General features: G+C 47.4%; 1 protein-coding gene across 5 annotated transcripts in view; it reads right to left on the reverse strand.

The window, feature by feature from the left end:
• Positions 1 to 20,059, reverse strand: part of CEP63 (centrosomal protein 63) — a gene marked incomplete at both ends in the record, with an annotated part of 40,439 nt that overhangs the window by 18,139 nt on the left and 2,241 nt on the right. For 2 of the 5 annotated variants that reach the window (XM_080696951.1, XM_080696948.1), the window contains 5 exons: positions 977 to 1,090; positions 4,033 to 4,155; positions 5,119 to 5,214; positions 12,572 to 12,749; positions 13,598 to 13,638. In XM_080696951.1, the coding sequence (XP_080553077.1) occupies positions 977 to 1,090; positions 4,033 to 4,155; positions 5,119 to 5,214; positions 12,572 to 12,749; positions 13,598 to 13,638 (552 nt within the window). Of the gene's footprint in view, positions 1 to 976; positions 1,091 to 4,032; positions 4,156 to 5,118; positions 5,215 to 12,571; positions 12,750 to 13,597; positions 13,664 to 19,245; positions 19,284 to 20,059 lie in introns of those variants that run through there. The other 3 variants (XM_080696949.1, XM_080696952.1, XM_080696950.1) reach the window with 3 other exon arrangements.

Consider the following 20,059-nt stretch of genomic DNA (forward strand, 5'->3'; position numbering starts at 1 on the left):
TAAGCCTCAATTTGCTTTTTTTTGCCAGTCTGAAGGCTACAGTTACAGTGAAACGCAATCTTGCAAGCAGCTACACTGAGCAGCTCCCCGCTGCTCAGGGCTCCCGCTGTTCTGCCTGGTCACCTGCCCCTCCTGTCCTGCTGATGGAGCCATCCCCAGCACAGCCATTCCTGATAGCTCACCTGACAGCTGATATTTCAGGAAATAGACAGGAAGCCAAGATGTTATTATGGCTTAAAACAGCTAAAAGAAAAGCAGATTGTTTAAGGAAAATGAAAAACTCCCCTGTAGCTCTCTTGACTTATCCTAGTCCGTTGTCTTTCTATAACCTGAGATGACTGTAGATTATCCTATTAAACATGGAACATACAAACTTAATTTAGAAGCAGCGCCGAGGTAATGTCTAACATGTGATAAGTGGTCAGAAAATTCATTTCCCTCTCTGTGTATTTCCTTATGTTCCTGTTTTTAAGTGAAAGACGCAAAGGAGCTGAATATGTCCTAAGAAGATAAACTCTTAAACTCGGTTTCTACTTCTTTTTTAAGCCATTAGTGCTTCGTGAAAGTTCCTGGCACTGTTCCAAGAGCACTTCCGTAGCCAGAGCCTCGACTTTGAGCTGGGGAGCACAGTGATGCAGTGTGCCTACGTCTGCCCTTAGGTTCAAAGAGGCTAAATGAGCTCCCTGGCTGGGGCTGGGACAGCGAGGGAACAGCGGAACAGAGGCAGACGTGGAGAGAGGGGAGGGCGAGACGGCGAGAGCCAGGACTGGACAGAGAGCGCACACCAGCGGCCGAGGTGTGTGAGAGAGGGAGCCACTGAGAGGAGGCTTTGTGAGTGCAGAGGTGGGCCGCTGCACAGGAGGGCGGGCGGTGCAGCAGGAGAAGCTGAGACCACCCCAGGGCAGCTGCGTCCCATCCCGGTGGGTCCCAGTCATCAGAACCTAGCCGCTGCTCGTGTTCAGCGCCTTCCGCGTACCTGAATGATCTCCGATTGTTCAGCCAGAGCCTTCCTCTGTGCCTCCAGCGAAGAGACCTGTTGCTGGTAAATCAAGCGCTGCTTCTCCCAGTCCAGTGACTTCTGGCGAAATTCCTGAGGGGCAATTACGGTGCTGACCTGAGAAGTGCTGCCCTCGCGCCAGTGCTTCCCGCTGGCCTCTGCTCACACCTCCCCACATCCCTGGCCACCTGCACCCCGCTCCACAGCAGGCGCCCCATCGCTCACTGGGCTCTCAGCACTGCAGAGCCACGAGCCTCGCACTGTGCTCTGGACACCTGTCTCTACATTTAGCACCCTCATGGCGAAGGACAGGTGCGGGCGCAGAGCGCGCTCCCAAGCGTCCTCGCCGGTCTGCCACCACCTAGGGGCGGCTGCGGGTTTCGAGTGGGTCTTCAGAAAACTGGTGTTACGATCTTAACTACGACTTCAAAATACTCTTGCTATCCAAAGCCTTGATTTCCAGGCCCTGGAAGTGAAGATTCAAGTAATTTCAGGAACCCTTGGTATCTCAGTTCTTACTTCTGAGTATCTAAAACTCAGAAGTAAGACCCAAGTTGTTATTATCTCAACAGAAGAACTTCAAGACTTGACTAACATGAGAACTCTGTGCTAAATTTTAATAGATATTTGTAACCCAAAGCCAGACAGTTCAAAATTAATGATGAATCAACATCAGCTTCAAAGTACATGATCAAGAAAATGAGCCCAAGCCGGGCTGGTGGCGCGCGCTTGTCATCCCAGCACTCGGGAGGCTGAGACGGGAGGATCCTGGTTCGCGGCCAGCCTCAGCTACTTAGTGAGGCCTCTGCAACTCAGTGAGACCCTGTTTCAAAATAAAGAATAGAAAATAGGGCTGAGGGTGGAGCTTGGAGGTAGAATGCCCTTGGGTTCCATCCCCAGTACTGCAAAAAAAAAAAAAGAAGAAAAAGAAGAAGAAGAAGAAGAAGAAGAAGAAGAAGAAGAAGAAGAAGAAGAAGAAGAAGAAGAAGAGGAGGAAGAAGAAGAAGAAAAAGAAGAAGAAGAAGAAAGAAAGAAGGAAAGAAAGAAAACAAGCCTAATATTTTAATTTAATTTTGTTTCTGGTACTAAGGATTAAACCCAGGGGCATTCTACCTCTTAGCTACACCCTCAGCCCTATGTTATTTTTATTTCTTTTTTTGTTGTTTTGTGTGTATGGTACTGGGGGTGAGGGGACACTCAGGGGCTTTCTACCTTCAGGCTATCCTCCCAGACCTATTTTCTATTTTATTTGGAAACATGGTCTCACTAAGTTGCTGAGGCTGGCTTCGAACCTGTGTGATCCTCAGGTCTCAGCCTCCCAAGCGCGGGGATTACAAACGCGCGCCACCATACTTGGCTAGAAAGTGGGCCTAATATTTATGAAATGAGATAAATCAAGGGAAAAGAGACTCCGTCTCACACTGTCCTCCAGGCCCGCATCTAGACATGGGCGAGCCTTCAGATCTCAGGGACCACCAGATTTCTGATAGCCACGTGTCATTCATTCGACTGTTCCAGCAAATGTGCAGGGCTCACTCAGGCACTGTGGATACACTACTGAATAAGACAAAACCCCCAGCCCACTGAGCACACTCGCTATACAATGCATTAAATAGCTACTGGTGTCTCAGAGAAGATGGAGCCTGGCGTGCTCAGCGCTGGGGGCTGCAGTCTTTCAAAGGGGCGTGACTAGTCAATAACAGGCAAGTGAACACCTGGGGAGGCGGAGCTCTTCTGGGCTCGGGTGGCAGCGCCCTGGTGCACTCAGGGTGAGCAAGGAGGCCGAGCGGGAATAGCGACCAAAAGAGAGTGGGAGGAGACAAGGTCAGGGAGCCAAGAGCGGTGAGACCGTGACAGCTGGAGGGTGGCTCCGCTTTTAAGGGAGCTGCCGGAAGGTTTCTGTCCAGGACGCGGCAGCATCCGATCTATGCTACAAGAGAATCTCTCCTGCTTTTGTGCTGAGAGAAGAGATCAGAAAGTGCAGACTCTGGCTTTGGACATGCCAAGATCCACAGTCCTGGGCTCTGCGGTGGGTACGTAGAAGAGGCAGCCGAGCATGACTCTAACAAAGAGGAGGTGGCAGCCAGACAGCCGGGGCCATCCACACAGGCACCGCTGAACTAGGAGGCTGCAGGACACCAGCAGGGAGTGAGCGCAGAACACAAAACGCAGATCCAGGGGATGGATCGAAGGTGGAGACGGGCATCAAGGGTGCCAGGGCACCCAGAGTAGGGAAAAATGCAAGTAATCGCACACAGGTGTTGAACAATGCCTCTAAACTGGAAGCAGCTAGGGAGGGGCTGATAAATGCAGACTCCCGGGCCCTGTGCCACTCCACCAGAACAGGGCGCAGAGCAGGAGGAATCAAGGTGTGGAGTGATGCCCCAGGCTTCAAGCTCCTTCATCTACGCTGGGCGCTGGGGCTCGCCACCGCCCTGAGGTCCTCAGGAGTCAAGAGACACAGAAACTATCAAGTTACTCAGTAAGGTCACAATCAGCAAAGGGGGAGGTGAATGGCTTGCTCCATCTAGATGGGAAAGAGAAGCAACTGTCTGATGTACGGGCACGTGCACGCACGCACACACACACGCCATGTCCTTCCAGCATCTCCTAAGCCCCTGCTCTCGCAGGCCGGAGGTGAGACAAGGACCCGCTCATGGAGGACGCTAGGAAGCGGCGGTCGGTGTTTCTGAACACCGGGGATGATGGGTACGGAAACCCTTACCAGGCTGCAGCCACTGTTGTGCTCCCTGTCCTGCCTGGTCCCTGTCCCCGACACCAGTTTCACGCTCCATCATCTTGACAACCAAAAGCGCCCCCACGCCTTCCAATGCCCCGTTGAGAATTACTGACAGCCAGGGGCCCACGGCTGCATGGGCCGCTGCCAGCAGGCTGCCCACGACCGCCCTCCACCCACCCCGCAGCTCAGCGCAGTCCTGAGGCGGCAGGACTTGGTTCCGGGGCACGGCACCACTGGAAACAGCACCCCTCCCGAGGGCTGACAGTCCCTGCTGTGGCTGTTCCCATGAACATACCTCTATTTTCCCCGTCAACTTCTCAATCTCGGTCCGATCCTCCCTGTGATTTTTGGTATTTCCTCTGAATTCCTTTATTTGCTTTTTCTGCAGTTTCTCATAGCTTCTCTTCAGTCTGCCCAACTGTAAAGACAGTTATTTACTTGCTTAAAATTTAAGAATCAGTAAACAGCGGGCAGGGCAAGTTGATATTATGAAAACAAGCACAGTACCAACTGGTACCACAGAAAACAGACTGAGAGCATGCAAGATTTGCAAACAGAAAAAACAAACTATATATTACATATGTAAAATAAACTCTAGCAAAGAAATGCATTCAGTCAAGAAAAATTAATTTTTAAATAAAATGTGCCTTGCACTTAAAGACCCAGCACCCATCTCCACAATAAAAGCAGCAAATAAAAATTGCTTTTCATTCCTCCTGGCTTTTGGTTCTCAAACCATGATCCTGTGGGGATTCAATAAGAATTAAACCAAACTAAAAGTAGTTGTTCCCAAGCCTGAAGAATAAAAGTGAATTCATAGGTAGGAAGAATTTTCTTACTTTTTGTTTTTGGTGGTACTGGGGTTCCCGGAAGCCCTTCTACCTCTGTGCCACACTCCAAGACCTATTTTATATTTTATTTGGAAACAGGGTCTCTTAGCCAGCACAGCTGGCTTCGAACCTGCGTGATCCTCCTGGCTCCGCCTCCCAAGCGCAGGGATGACAAGCGTGCCCACCACGCCCGGCCTTTCTTACTTTCTGAATTTATCCCAAAATGCTTCTCAGACCTTTGGATCCTCCATTATTCACAATCTAATGACAGTTTAAAAAACTAAAATATTTTTTAAAATTTGCATCAATATCTCCTAGTACTATACAAAACTAGCTCTATTCCTGCAGGTTCCTAATCAAGAGCCTTATTTTAGAATCCCTCTTCTATAGAGCTCCAAAGAATCAGGCAAGATTCTTCACCTGGATTCAAGACCTGAGAAGCAGGTCTTCGCCCACGCTGCCCTGGGGTGCGGGCTCTCAGTCCACTGCGTAGAGACAGCATTCCCCAGGTGGAAGACGCAGCCTGCGACTCTACAGAAGCAGAACCTCACCTCTTCCTGCAGTTTCTTTAGCTCCTGCTTATACTCCATGGCCATCTCTTGCTTGATCTTTTCGTGTTCTTCTGCCTGTTGGTGTAACATGTCAACCTAAAAGCAGACCGACAGCAGTATTGTTCACTGGCATTGAAACTAAAGCCCTGTTACGTGACAGTAGGAAATAACCTCTGGACGGGTTTTAACACTCTAGTTTCCAATGCAATGCACCACTTCTCAGGCAGTCAAATATGCAGCTATCCAATAATCCATAACACTACCAAAAAGGAAAGAAAAAGAAACTGTTCTAGACTGTCTAGGGTTGAATGAAAACCCAGTGTCCTGTTTGATGTATTCTCTCCAATGCTTTTCATTAAGAAAAGTAAACCCCATGAAAAAAATAAGATATGTCTTAAAAACTCTGGAAACCAGAATACTTTATATAAAAAAAAAATCTGAGACTTCAAGAGTATTTTCTATAAACTCAAGTAATGTCAGGCAAAAAGAGAATAGGAGGCCTGCAAACTACTTTTACCTAACCTTAGAGAAATGGGTTTCACCAACCAGAGGAAGGGAAGTCGTCCCAATTCACTTTTTTTTTTTTTTGGTGGTACTGGGGGTGGAACCCAGAGGCTTTCTACCTCCGGGCTATACTCCCAGAGCTTTTTTATATTTTATTTAGAAACAGGGTCTCGCTAAGTTGCTGAGAGCCTCACTAAGTAGCTGAGGCTGGCTTCGAACCCATGCGATCCTCCTGTCTCAGCCTCCCAAGGGCGGGGATGACAAGCGTGCGCCACCACGCCCGGCTCCAATTCACTTTTGACTGCTGGTACCAGCCCCAACGCCTTAACACCTAGCTCAATGCTCTCTAGGTACCAGCAGTACATCCGCTGCATGCTAAAGTCTGACAGGCAGTATTTTCTCTTTTCCAATTCAAAGTACTTTTTAATTTTCATTGTGACTCTTTTGAGCCATTAATTATTCAGAACTTCATGTACTGATTTCCAGATACATGCAGATTTTCAAGCTATCATTTATAACTCGTTTCTGCTATGTTCCGAGAGCATATCTATGATCAGCTTCTGAACTGCATAAGGATTTCCTGGATGGCCCAGCACACGATCCATTTGGTAAGCTGTTTGTGCTGGAAAAGGATGTGCCCATACTCTGCAGTTCTACTGTATAATGCCCCATTTAAACAAATGGGTCGAGTTTGCTGACCGTGCCACCCAGATCTATATTTTTACTGATGTTTGTCTCTTCTTCAATCAGTCACTAAGAAAAATACATTAAAAGCCCCAACTTTGACTGGGGCTTTATCCATTTCCCCTTTTAGTTCTGACACTTGTTATACATATAAAGAGAGGATTTTACTTTAAGCTATTTTATTATGTACTTTTAAGTCTAGATTTTGGTCTTGGCTTGATTTTCCCCAAAGTGCAGCCTGAGGCACGGGCAGGGAAAACGGGGGGCCAGGCGGGGCAGGCAGGGGAGGCCCATGCCCACAGGCTGTGGCGGGGAGCCTCAGGGTTCACCGCAGGAGCTGGCAGAGGAGCCATTGTGTCTCAGAACCGCCCCTCTGAGCATGAGAAGCCACAGACTGTACCATGACAGCCCCGGCATGGGTGAGGCTGCCCTGGGAGCATCGGCTGCCCCGTCTCTGGATTTCCCCTGCACGGGTCCCAAGGCCCCAGGGAGAGCAGCACAGGGCAGGGTGGATAACTGCTGACATAAAACTGGGGCCCAGGCCTTGACACAGACACAGGAATGTCCACAACAGCTGCCTCTCCCAAAATTTCAAATTTTGTCCTTCTCCAGGGTTTCTCTTCTCCTGTAGTAACTCTCTTTGCATCTGCTTTTAAGTATACTTTTTTTTTTAAATGGAGATTGAACCCAGGAGCACTCCACTTCTGAGCTACATCACTAACCCTTTTTATTTTGAGACAGGGTCTCACTACTGTCTCACTACGTTGCTGAGGCTGGCCTTGAACCTGCAATCCTCCTGTTTCCGCCTCCCAAATACTGGATTACAAGTGTGCACCACCATGCCTGGCTTCCTTCCAACATTCTTGTACCTTTATAGTCACCAAATAACTAATCATTTTTACCCAGCTGGCCAATTTTCATCTTTTTATTAGGCCAGCACTGTGTGTATCTCCAACAGACCTCTGTGGGCTTAAACCCATCGTCCTAAGGGACGCTCTGTTCTCCTCTTCTTTCCTTACCCGCCGGCTCTGGGCCTGATCAGCTCTATCATTCCATCTTCCTCCTTCCATCAGCCTAGAGATACACTCCACTTAGCACGTACTTTCAATGGCTCCCTCAAGATTAAAACATAGACTTGTGACAAAACGAGTCTTATGCAATAAGTAGTTTTACCAATTCCCAGGCAATCTAAGGACTACAGAAATGGTTTAACTCCGTTAATGCCCACCCTGAATTAAACATGGCACCATACTCTACCTACATGCTGAGCTCAGAAGGCTGCCGTGATGCAGCCGTACGCACAGGTTCACCCACACGTTGCCTGTCCTTGCTATTTCTTCCTACAGCTCCAACTTTCCATCTGGGATTACTCTCGTATCTGAAGAATATTCTCTAGCTTCCCTGTTCCAGGTCTGCTTGTGACAAACCCCTCGAATCTGGCTGGTCTGAAAGTGTCTTACTCCGTCTTTACTCTGGGGTCACCTGGCACGGGGGTCACTCTCTTTCCTCGTCGACATTATTCTCTTGTTTCTGGCTTCAGTGTTTTGGCTGACTAGTCAGTTGCTAGAAATGGTTCGCAGATAATCCTTTCTCTAATCATTTTCATACTATCTCTGTGGTTTACAATCCACATAACCACTTCTTTTTATTTACCTTGCTTGAGATGCCTAGACTCCTCACGCCGCGGCCTTGCCTGCTCTGGCAAAGTCTCCGTCAGAAGTTGTCTGGCCCTGCCGCTCGGCCTGCTCCTCCTCCTTCCAGGCCCCAGAGCTCAGCCAGGCCCCTCCAGGCCTCTGCCTGGCCTTCCGCTCTATTTCTAGCATTCTGTTTTAGTCTAAGACATTTCCTTCTATTAGATCTTCCAGTTCAATAATGACTATTTTAATCCTTAAGGACCTAATTTGTTATTCTATTTTTCTTTTCTTTATTTATTTATTTTATTTATTTATTTATTTTTTGGTGGTACTGGGGTTCCTGGAAGCCCTTCTACCTCCAGGATACACTCCCAGGGGCTACACTCCCAGACCTATTTTTTTACTTTTTATGTGGAAACAAGGTTTCTTAAGCCAGCAAGGCTGGCTCCGAACCAGTGCGATCCTCTTGTCTCCGCCTCCCAAGAGCGGGGATTACAAGCGTGCGCCACCACGCCCGGCATTATTCTATTTTTCAATTCTAAAACTTCCAAAGTTTATACTCCATTGGAGCACTGTAACTATACATCCAGGAACAGACATGCACCCAGCACTTGGTGGCTCCCCTCCGGAGTCCTCCCTCCCCTGCATACCATCGAGACTGGACTGGTAATTTCTGATGCACACACAGCATTTTCAAACTGTTATTTTCATTATTCCATTATTTTGCTTTTTCATAATTTTCAATTCTTTCTTGAAACTCTCAGCTTTTTGTTTGTTTGGGTTTTTTCTTTGTTTTGTTTTTTGTGGTGCTAAGAATTGAGCTCTGGGGCATTTTACCTCTGAGCTATCCCCCAACCCTACTTTTTTAAATTTTAGTTTGAAACATGAATCTTGCCAGGTTGCTGAAAGCCTCGTTAAGTAGCTGAGGCTGGCTTCACACCTGCGATCCTCCTGTCTCAGCCTCCCAAGTACTGGGATTACAGATGTGTTCCACCACACCTGACTGAAACCCCGTTGTTAATAAGCATTGGTATTGTCAGATCTGAGCATGAGAGAAGGCTTACACTTGTGTCAGAGAATTTAGAAAGAATTGATGGTGCGTATGTTGAAGAAAAGTAAATAAAAACGAGATAACTACTCATCTCCATCAAAACAAAAATAAGAGTATAAGAAGTTTGATTATGGTGATATTTTTTCATTCAACTGAGAATAACCTTTACCTCTTTGACGTAAATGCTAAATACTGACTTAACAAGAAATTAAGATATAATCTCCTGGCAGGACAACGGATGGCAATTATATCCAAGAAAGCAAAGCCCTCATCTTTCATAATAGCGATCGCTAGACAAGTAGCTAAAACTAAAACTAAGACACAGCAGTAGAAAATGTTACTTGGACACGAGGAAAATACCACCATTACTTCTTTTTTTGTTCTTTTGCGGGTCTGGGGATGGAACCCAGGGGCATTTGACCTCCAAGCTACACCCCCTGCCCTATTTTTTATTCTTTATTTTGAAACCAGGTCTCACGGAGTTGCAGAGGGCCTCACTAAGTAGCTGAGGCTGGCCGCGAACCGTGATCCTCCAGGTCTCAGCCTCCCGAATGCTGGGATCACAAGTGTGCCACCATTACTTCTTAAGAGAAGCAAGGATCCTAGGTTTGGGGCTGGAGAGACAAAAGATCACTGCTTTTTTTCTTATGAGCCTTATAGAATGAAATATCCTAAAAGCGAAGAGACTAAATGCTGAAGGTGAGATAGCAGCAGTTGGTAAATAAACAGGAGTCTAGGTTTGCACAGATGACAGAAAAAAAGAGCTGAACCCCCGCTGTCTTCTACTTTCCTTCTGTTGCAGCGCTGGGGACGGAAGCCAGGGCCTCCTGTGTGCTGCGGGGCGAGTGCTCTTCCACTGGGCCACACCCCAAACCTAATAATGATCCCCTCCACTTGAGTCACAGCCTTGACAGTGCTTTCTCACACAGTGGCTCCATCGTCAGGACTCTGGGACACAATGATTACATCCAGGCTTTACAAACGATGGAAGGAGCTCAAAGAGGAAGTCCCTTGCCCAAGGCCGGCCAGCTCAAGGAGGCAGAGCCAGGACTCCAAACTCTGTACCGTCCATTAGGCTGACCTGCCCTACGGTGAGGTCGAAGAGAATGGCAGCAGAAATGTCCACTAAACAACCCATCCCAACGGTGACCAGGAAGCACTGAAGCAGTAACTGCCGAAGCGAATGCAGTGAGCTGCCCGTCCTCCCGCCTTGAGTGTGAGCTGGGGGCCAAGCTGGCTCAGACAGACCAGCACAGAGGCGCTGGAGGCGGACATCAGCAGGCTCCCTCACGAAGCAGCGAAACTCTCCATAAAGGATCGACGCACCCATTCACGTTCTGATGCGAGCTTTCTGTCCCACCAGGCCTGCCACTTGAGAAGCGCTGGTTTTTACCACAGAATTAACTGTTTCTAAGCCCAAACCTTCCAAACAGAGTGACAAAAATATAGAGCCCTGATTTTTAGTTCTTATATGCTACTCAGATCAGATTATGAATATATTTTAGAGAAGTGTTTTAATGGAACACAATTTCAAAAACTCTACAAAGGAGATTTCCAGTATTAGTGTTTGATAAAATTAAATTACTTCTAGAAATTTAATCAGCTTTAACAACCTGATAAATGAAGCGACCAATTGACCAAAGAGCTACAATTCTAAGTCTCAATTCTAAGTCGCTGAGCCAGCTCCTGATCTTCACAGCCTCGGCGTGGAATCTACCCACTCGACCCCTGCGGCTCGCTGCCGCAGTACGCACTGCGCCGATGCCCGACTTTAGCACCAAGCCAGATGAGTAAGCTCACACGCACCCTAGAACGACTCTCAGCACAGACACAGGAACTTCTTTACTGAATAAACGATCCGAGTACTGCTTTGACCCAATGTGTTAATTAATGGCCAACCCCTGGGAGATACTCTGGGCAAGTGTGAAAACATGCTCCCCAAGCCGAATCCTTCCTGGTCACACAAAGCATTCCAGGCCAGTTATTTTTTTCTTTGAAAGGTTCCTTTATTTTTATTTTTAATTTTTGTACTGGTGCACTGTAGTCATACATCTTAATGGAGTACAAGGCGGTGGAGACATACATGAACACATCGCCCAATTAGCCCTTCCCCAATCCCTTCCCCGTTCCCTCCCCCTCCCCCCTTCTCATGTTTGGCTTATGAAATCGGATGCCCTCCCTAATATGTGAAAGCTAGGAAGAAATGGGTCATAGGAGGAACTCTGGACGAGGAAGGAGATCCTAGAGATGGCGAATAAGGCGACCTGATAGGATGGGAGAAGAGGGAAATTCTCTAATGTTCATGATGCACATTAACAAACATATGTAGGCCACTTTTGAGAAGTGTGTTAGTCCCCGTGTGCCCCGCTGTGGCAGCACCCTGAGGGGACCATCAGCCAGCCGGCGCAGTGGCCCTCCACAGCTGAGACCTGCCCCCTCAAAATGAAACCGCGCTGGGGTGCAGCTCAGAGGTGGAAGGCCCCTGGACTCCACCCCGTGTCGCCAATGACGGCAGCAGCAGCAGCAGCCTTGATCCCTGCCACGTGATCCCTGCTGAGGCTGGCTTTGAACCTGTAATCTTCCTGTTTCAGCCTACCAAGTACTGGGATTACAGGTGTGCACCACCACGTCCAGCTTTTCCTTAATTTTCTACTGGGAGGAAAGGCCATCAGGGCGGAGCCTGGATTAGCGTTTGTCTACAGCTCTCTGGGTCCTTCTGAGACTGACATTCACGCCAGAAACTCAAGAGACAACTCTCAGACTTTTAAATGCTTTCTGCTTTCCTTCTAATAATATCCAGTGGACTTCTTCCTACTATACTAGCTAAGTTATAAGAAATAAATCAGCAATTACTAAGCATTTCTCTAAAATTAGGAAATGTCAATGGGTTTGAGGGATAACAAAAAATTTTTATGTTTCTATTTTTCTTTTTCATTTATTTATTTATTTAGGTGCTGGGAAGTGAACCCGGGGCATTCTACCCCCGAGCTAAAACCCAGCCCTATTTTACTTTTATTTGGAAACAGGGTCTCACTAAGTTGCAGAGGGCCTTGTAAAGTTGCTGAGGCTGGCTTTGAACCTGTAATCTTCCTGTTTCAGCCTACCAAGTACTGGGATTACAGGTGTGCACCACCACGTCCAGCTTTTCCTTAATTTTCAACAAAAGTAAATATAATCTTTAAAGGGTTTTCTTTTTTTTTTTTTTTTAAAAGTAACAAAAGAGGCAAATTGGTAAATCTGGGACTCAATTTTTTTTTAGCTAGCCATACAATGAAGCCAAAATAACTCCATTAAATTCAGTGAATTTCATACAATGATCATGTGATATCATTTTATATTTTCTTAAATAAATTATGTATTATATGTGACTAAGATAAAATCATCCTTGCAATAAACATGAATATTCTTATCCATTCTTACAATGAATTTTCCTTCTTAAAGATGCCATCGGAATTAGAATAAAAACCAATTAAGAAACTAACTTGGCACACAAATGCTTTCATCAACAAATATTTAAGAAACAACGAATAATTAAATTCAAAATATAAAAAATAAATAGACAGTGACTCGACGACTTCACCTCTTTGCGTTTCGTGTCCAACTGGCTCCTGAGGGCCTTCAGCTCCCGCTCACGGACTTCCAAGCGTGTTTCTAGAGCGTGCGTCTGCCCTTCCCATTCAGATTTCTTATGAGCCACCATTATGTCTATCTGCTTCATGAGCTCCTGGAGTTCTGCCTCACAGGATGTCAAAAATCCCCTAGAAATAAGAACAGACCTTGACGAACACAGGGCATGTGTCCAGGTGGTTGTCCATCTGTCACACACAGTGCAGCTGAGTAGGCCTACACCAAGAAAAACGTCAGTCAACCCATCACCAAAAGCAAGGGACAGGATTTCTGAGCTCCTGCTTCTTATGCTATTATGATGACTTAGTTCATAGAACATTTTGCCTTCCTGTAATGAGCAACCTAAAGCTTGTGGAATAAGACTTCCACAATTGGCTAGCTCTTCCATACTACTTGAGAGAAGCTTTCAGGAAGAATGCAGCCAAGCCCAGGCCGTTCTCGTGTAGCCGAGTCGGAAGCCTTGGAAGCACACAGGCTCTTGTGCAACCGTATTATGAAGCAATTCTAAGAGCTCTTTCAAGAAATTTATCCTTGAACCAGATTGATTTCAACTATTTCTTCCCACTTTACTATTAGAAACTTACTGTCACCTACCTTGTTATTGGAAACTCACTGATGTCCTTCCACATTTCAGAAGATGCCCGATATTGTAGAGGTCAAACAGAGGCAGACGCAGAGGTATTAGAGTCAAAGACCCTCCCAGGAGTGGCGGCTGAGCGCTAGCCACCAAGGCGTCAATACTTTCTGTAGAAAGCTTGCGTTCTGTCACAGAACCTCTGCAACTTCACTTTTACTTTTCAAGAGTGGGATGAAAGCACAGTCCAGCTTCACAGCCGTGCTAAGACAAGCACCCTGGGGAGACGCCGCCTGCAGACACGGCGCGGCTCAGCCCAGCCCAGCACTCCGGCCTCTGCGCCCAAGCGCACCGTGGCTCCAGGCTTAACTCAGACCTGCTTTTCACAGTCAAAAGCACACTTACCCGTGGCCCCGGTTCTGAATTCCTTCCAGCAAAGCCTCCATCGCCAAATCACCTTTGTTCTGGCAACTGGGAAAGCAAAAAAAAAAAAAGGAAAAAAAATCACAAGATAAGTCATGAACAAATTCAACTTTCTAAGCTCTAAAATCCCAACTCTAAAGAATGTGAATGAAAGACTACGAATAATAATGAGAAAATGCCACACAAAAGCAAAGAACACCTTCTAAGAAATTCTAGGCTAAATAAAAAACAAAATTATCCTGAATTGCTGTTGCTCCCCTCTCCAAGTGACTGGTGAAGCACCTCCGTGTCCTACGCCTGGTTCTTAATGTAAAGGCGGGCTGGGGGCGGAGGTCTGTAGCAGAAGACCGACACCAGCCAGCCCACAGAACAGGAGGAAAAAACTGGGGGCCGTACGTGTCAGAGGGGAAGGGCAGTTTTTCTTTAAAAAAATGATTTTTCAGGTGCGGTGCCCTGAGGCTGAACTCCCGTCCATCCGCTGCAGTCCTCCCTAGCTGGGGAAGGACCACTGCGCTTGCTGCAACACGCCTTCCCTGAAAGGCAGGCGCCCTCCCTCCGTGCCCACAGCTCAAGCGCTCCGCAGACTTCCACGGCAGTTACAAATTTCCTAGGAGTGGGAAGTGCACGTTTTCCTATCCTCTTTCCTTACTAGAACCTTGAGCCCTCACGGGCAGAACAGTAACCCAGGGCTCCGCGTGGCCTGCGGCACAGCTGCCGCTGCCTGTGGCAGCAGAAGGCACCTCACACCCCCTTCTCTGCCCCCCACACTCATGCTGGAGGTCATGGCTGGAGGGCTACAGACAAGAGTCTAGCTGGAGAAAAAGGGGAGGGAGGCAAAACAGACTGCGTAAAGGAGGAAAGGGGCACCATGAGAGAGCAGGGCGGAGACAGGAGAGGCCTGAGACGGCCCCCGAGATGCTCAAGCTGACTCCTGTTCACACCTAAGAACTTCTCCCGAGCTCCAGGCCTCAGCGCTGTGCCCGAGCTCCCGCTGCCGGGCGGTGAGCAGGCTGCGGGCATCGGGCCTTTGTGTAAGGCTCACCTAAGTCCACTGCTCTGGGAGAAGCTTAACAGGTGCTCAGTGTTGGACCAACGCACTGAACATAGTACTGAAGGCCAGGCCCTCTTCAAGGGACTAACAGTCCAGTCTGAGACAGAAAACTCTAACGAAAACGTCCCCCAGTGTGATGAACACGGCAGTGGTGACGCGGTGAGAAGCCGGAGAGTGACAGGGAGACTCGGGACGCAGGCGCAAAGGTGGTGGGAGGGTTTGCCCTCGGCTGGCTTAGCGACAGAGTTCGCTGATGTCACACGAAATAGAAACCCAAAGGAAAGGCTACCAAATTCCACTCCACGTTCAAAGCACGGTAAGAATCAGACCACCAGGGACCCACGTGCCCTCTCGCGGCGTGCCTCCGGGAACTGGGAGCAGCAGAGTCCGCGGGAGCAGGAGACCCAGGCCCCATCCTGTCCTGCGCTGACTCGCCTCGTGAACTCAAACGGCATCTTCCCACTGTAAAGTGACGGCCACTAACAGCAGCCTCCAAGAACACCCCCAGCTAAGCCCTGGCTCTAAGGGCCAGCTGTCCACTAGAGTAATGCGCTCCCAGCAGCCATGCATGAATACGGGGAGGAAGACCTAAGGATGGCCAGTGCCCCAAAGTTACTCAAGATTACTGCCACTAAATCACATTCTTTACGTCATGTTGAACAATAGTGCACTTAGCAATATATACTAATATATTTTCCGGGTGACACTTGACTAATTACGAGGTTACGGCAGATGCTGAGAGTCACTGCACGCTGACTCTCTAGCTGCCTTGTTTACTCTGTCTCCACAGGCCTCTGTAACTGAGGAAACAGGCTCGGAGGGTGGAAGAGCTTCAGTATGGGAACCACGAATTCTAGCCCAAAGGTTCAAATCTATGCGGTGTGACTCTCGAGTCCCAACCAATGTGCAATCTTTTGAAACTTTACAGTATTCCAGACCTTGAGATGTATCAGGATTTCTTTTCATTCCAACAGTGTCTAGGTGAGAAAATTAAACTGAAGCGCGAGGCACCGCAGAACCACCAGGTGGCAGCAGCGGTGAGAAGCAGCCTCAGGACGCTGCCTGGCAGAGAGGAAGGCTGCGGAGGGATCTTGTTTAAAAGGGCCGGGCCGCCATCTCCTCGACAGAAAGCAAGCTTGCTCATCTGCCACCTGCTTGGGGGGACATCGCGCCATCCTCTCTCGCCCCTTGGGTGGTAGACGGCGACCCCCGGTCTCTGTGGCCCTACATCACTGACCCCCTAACACTCACCCTCACTCGACCCTATACTCTGGCTTCTCCCTTGTGCGTGTGGTACTTTACTACGTACAGCTAGATAGACACTGTGTTCGTAGCACTAATGACACATTTAAGTAATAAACTTGGTAATCTGGTTCTCCTTACCACTAAAATAAAACACTCAAGTGATCAAACAGAAGCCGTGCGCTCTCTATGGTACAATCTTACTTAACGTCCAGTCAGACCGAGACACAAAGGGACGGGCAAATGAACTACAACTCGCCCTGGAGCGCGGGCTGTTGAAATCAGTGACTCAGACACCGAGTGGTTAAAGCCAAATCTAGGGAGGAGGTAAAACACTCCAAATGCTAGAGAAACAAGATACAAATAGTATGGCTGATAATAAGCAGATCTTTGAAAGGTATTAATATATTCCAACTGAAGAGCGAGAAAGTAGTTCAAGGGGGGCCCGGGAGCTCACACCCGTGTAGGGGGATTACACTTGGGAGTCTAAAATGGGAGGTTCACAGGTTCAAGGACAGCCTCAGCAACTCAGTGAGACCCTGTTTCAAAATAAAAAATAAAAAGGGCTGGGGTGTAGCTCAGAGGAAGAATGCCTCTGGATTCAGTCTCCAGTACCAAGACAAAAAATCAGAAAGAAAAAGCAGTTCAGGCCCCTAATTCTGATTCATTTTATAAATAAGAAAAAATATGCAGAACATATGCCTAAAATCAAATTACTCATAAGATAGGATACAGGAAGAAAAACCTATGGACAGAATTAGTAATGAATTATGCAAAGAGAAGGTCTATGCCCAGTCTTCAAGCCTGGCATAACGGAGGGTACAATGCTGTGTCCCATGACCTGACTTGGGGGTCACTGTAACGACAAAGCCTGTTCTGCATGGGCTGTGGATAATAAACTATGGCTGTTCCAATAAATAGCCAATAGTATCTGCAATTTCCCAGAAAGCCTCCTACTTAAGTTTAAGGGGGGAAAAATTAGAAGTCAAGGTATCAGAGAAAATTTTCAAAATAAAGTTTTTTAAAAAAATCTGAACTATGACTCAAATTTCAGAAAGAAGACTGAGAAATGAGCACATAAAAATAAACTTCCACACGGAAAAATGAGAGAAATGACAATATTTGAAAGTTTCACCATAAAGGGTTAGTGACCGAAATACATAAATAGCTTATAAAATTTTATTTAAAAATCTAAAGAAAGTGGGCAGGAGATATAAACAAGTACATAAAAAGTGTGCAAATAGCTTTAAGCACATGAAAAGACCTATAATAAGAGAAATACAAATTCAAATCTCACTGAGTTGCTTTCTTCTGTAACGGAGTCACACAGGCTTGCGGTATCTCCCGGTGACAGCCCACGGGAAAATCAGCTCCCATCACGGTGAGGAGGAAACGGCTCCTACGGGGGCCTGGCAATGCTTAAGGGGTCTATGTACTCACCCTCTGATCCAACGATGCTACCTCTGGGAATGTAAAGACACACTGGGAAAACGCCAAGTAGATACACACAAGGATATTCACCACAGCACTGTCGGCAGCAGGAGGAAACACGGTGGCCCATCGCCACGCCAGCCGAATACCCGACCACTGATGGATACCAGGGACCGTGCCCCCACGTGCCGCCGCGCAGGGCTGACAGGGCCTGCTAGTGGGTGGAAAACGCAAGGGCCAAAGTAGGGCACGGAAATGCACCTCGAATCTGGGCAGAAAGGTGTGCGTGCTGGGCATTTGTCCTTAGGTGTATTTTTTTTTTTTCCTGCAGCACTAGGTATGGAACCCAGGGGCATTCTGCCCGAGCCACACCCCCAGCTCTATTTTTTATTCCTAATTTTGAAACAGGGTCTCACTAAGTTGCAGAGGACCTCACTAAGTAGCTGAGGCTGTCCACGAACCGCGATCCTCCTGTCTCTGCCTCCCAAGTACTGAGATTTAAAGTGTGCGCCACCACTTCCAGCTTAAATTTATTTTTTAATGTAAGGATACTAACGACATCTATATAGGGGAAATAAAATGAAAGCAACAGGATGAAAACTAAATTTCTCTGAACTCTATTTTCAGCAACTGTTTTATAGGAAATACATGCTAATGTTTTATATATAATGAAATAAAAATTAAAAATAGTACTGAAAACTATAAACAAAATGAAATAAATCAACTTTCAACTGGATACCAAGTTGACAGCCAAACCATATGATAAATTTGTTTTTAAAATGTAATAATTTTATTATACATATACATATACTCTCACACATACATATGTGTGTATATGTATGTATGTATGTATGTACATATATTTCCATAATGGTATATACACTAAGGATAAAAAAAAGAACTACAAAGAAATCATAAGCACTACTCCAGAATCATACTGTTAATAATAAAATTGGTGCCTTTAATATGCAGCCATTATATATTATATAGTATGAGAAAAAAGTAATTAACGGTATTAGGTATCATGAGTTTCAGTAAGAGAGACATGAATATTAAATGTTTTAGAAACCTACAGAACTGAAAGTCACATGAATTCTGTATATCTCTCTTTTTTTTTTTTTTTGGTGGTACTGGGGTTCCTGGAAGCCCTTCTACCTCTGGGCTACACTCCCAGACCTATTTTTACATTTTTATTTGGAAACAGGGTCTCCTAAGCCACCGCGCGTGGCTGGCTTCGAACCTGCGCGATCCTCCTGTTTCTGCCTCCCGAGCGCGGGGATTACAAGCGTGCGCCACCACGCCCGGCTATATTTCTCTTTTTAAAAAAATTACTTCCAGCCGGGCGCACGCTTGTAATCCCAGCGCTTGGGAGGCTGAGACAGGAGGATCGCACAGGTTCAAAGCCAGCCTCAGCTACTTAGTGAGACCCTGTTTCCAAATAAAATATGAAATAGGTCTGGGAGTATAGCCCAGAGGTAGAAAGACCCTGGGTTCCACCCCTAGTACCACCAAAAAAAAAAAAAAAAAAAAAAAGTATTTCCTATGTAGCTCTAGCCACTTGAATCGTAAAAGCACTGACGACCCAGGGGCGAGAAGGAGGCTCCCTCCGGCCTGCGGTCTCTATACCCACCTCCATGCAGTGGGCGGGCTCTCCACAGGCCGGGGACGGAGGCAGGGGCATGTCTCACCAGGGACGGAGGCAGGGGCGCGTCTCACCAGGGACGGAGGCGGAGGCGGGAGCGCGCTTCACCAGAAAGCAAGGAAACGACTCCAGTTCAATGCAATGAGAGCCAAAGCCTCCCGCCTGCCGAGGGCGCAGGGTGAGGCCAGAAAAAACACGGCAACACGCTGAAACAGCTAAGTCTCTGAGTTCGCGCTAACTCAAAAATCCAAATCCTCACGTTACCTTTGGAGGTTGCCAGGCCACCAACTCATTACTGTGGTCTGAAATAGAGGGAAAGAATTAAGCAGCTTCTGGCCTTCCCTGCACAGAGCGCCTCTCAGGGTAGTCAGGGTGGTCAAACAGCTGAGGGAAAGTCTTAATAAAAGATGCCTCGCTAATAAATACTGAGGGAGCCCTACAATACAAAGTGGCTGCTTGGTAACTCCTAACCAATCATGGATACATGGTTACTGGCAAGAGAAATGCAAGCAAGGGTTTCCATTCAGTGAAAGACTCGGTGACTTCGGGTGGAGGGGCTGGGCTAACACCCCACCACACGGCTCAGCACTAACGCAGGAGACGATTCAACACCGTGTACCCCTCATAATGAACGTCACAGGGTAGGGCCATTTTCGTATCAGAAATCTACGCCTACAAATTCTCCTGCAGCTTCCGCCATCAAAAATCAGGGCTGAATCTCACCCAAGTTTGTGAATAACTGGTTTAACGGGACTCTGCAGTTATGAAAATATTCCATCCCTGCACGGTTCAAGCAGTCAGTCGGCAGACAGCTGTGGCTACCTGCCTCAAGTGTGGTTGGCGCAACGAGGGCCACACTTTGTTCTCTGTAATTATCTTGAACAGCCGCGGCACAGCAGGGCTGGTGGCGCTCGCCTGTAACCTCAGTGTTTGGGAGGCCGAGGCGGGACGATGGAAGATTGGATGACAGCCTCGGCAAGTAGTGAAACTCAGCCACCCAGTGGGAACCTGTTCCAAACAAAAGCAAACAAACAAGAAACTTCAAAGGGAGATCTGGAGCCTGAAGGTAACACAGGAG

The sequence above is a fragment of the Muscardinus avellanarius genome, assembly GCF_963383645.1.
Source record: "Muscardinus avellanarius genome assembly, chromosome: 5".
NCBI lineage: Eukaryota > Metazoa > Chordata > Mammalia > Rodentia > Gliridae > Muscardinus > Muscardinus avellanarius.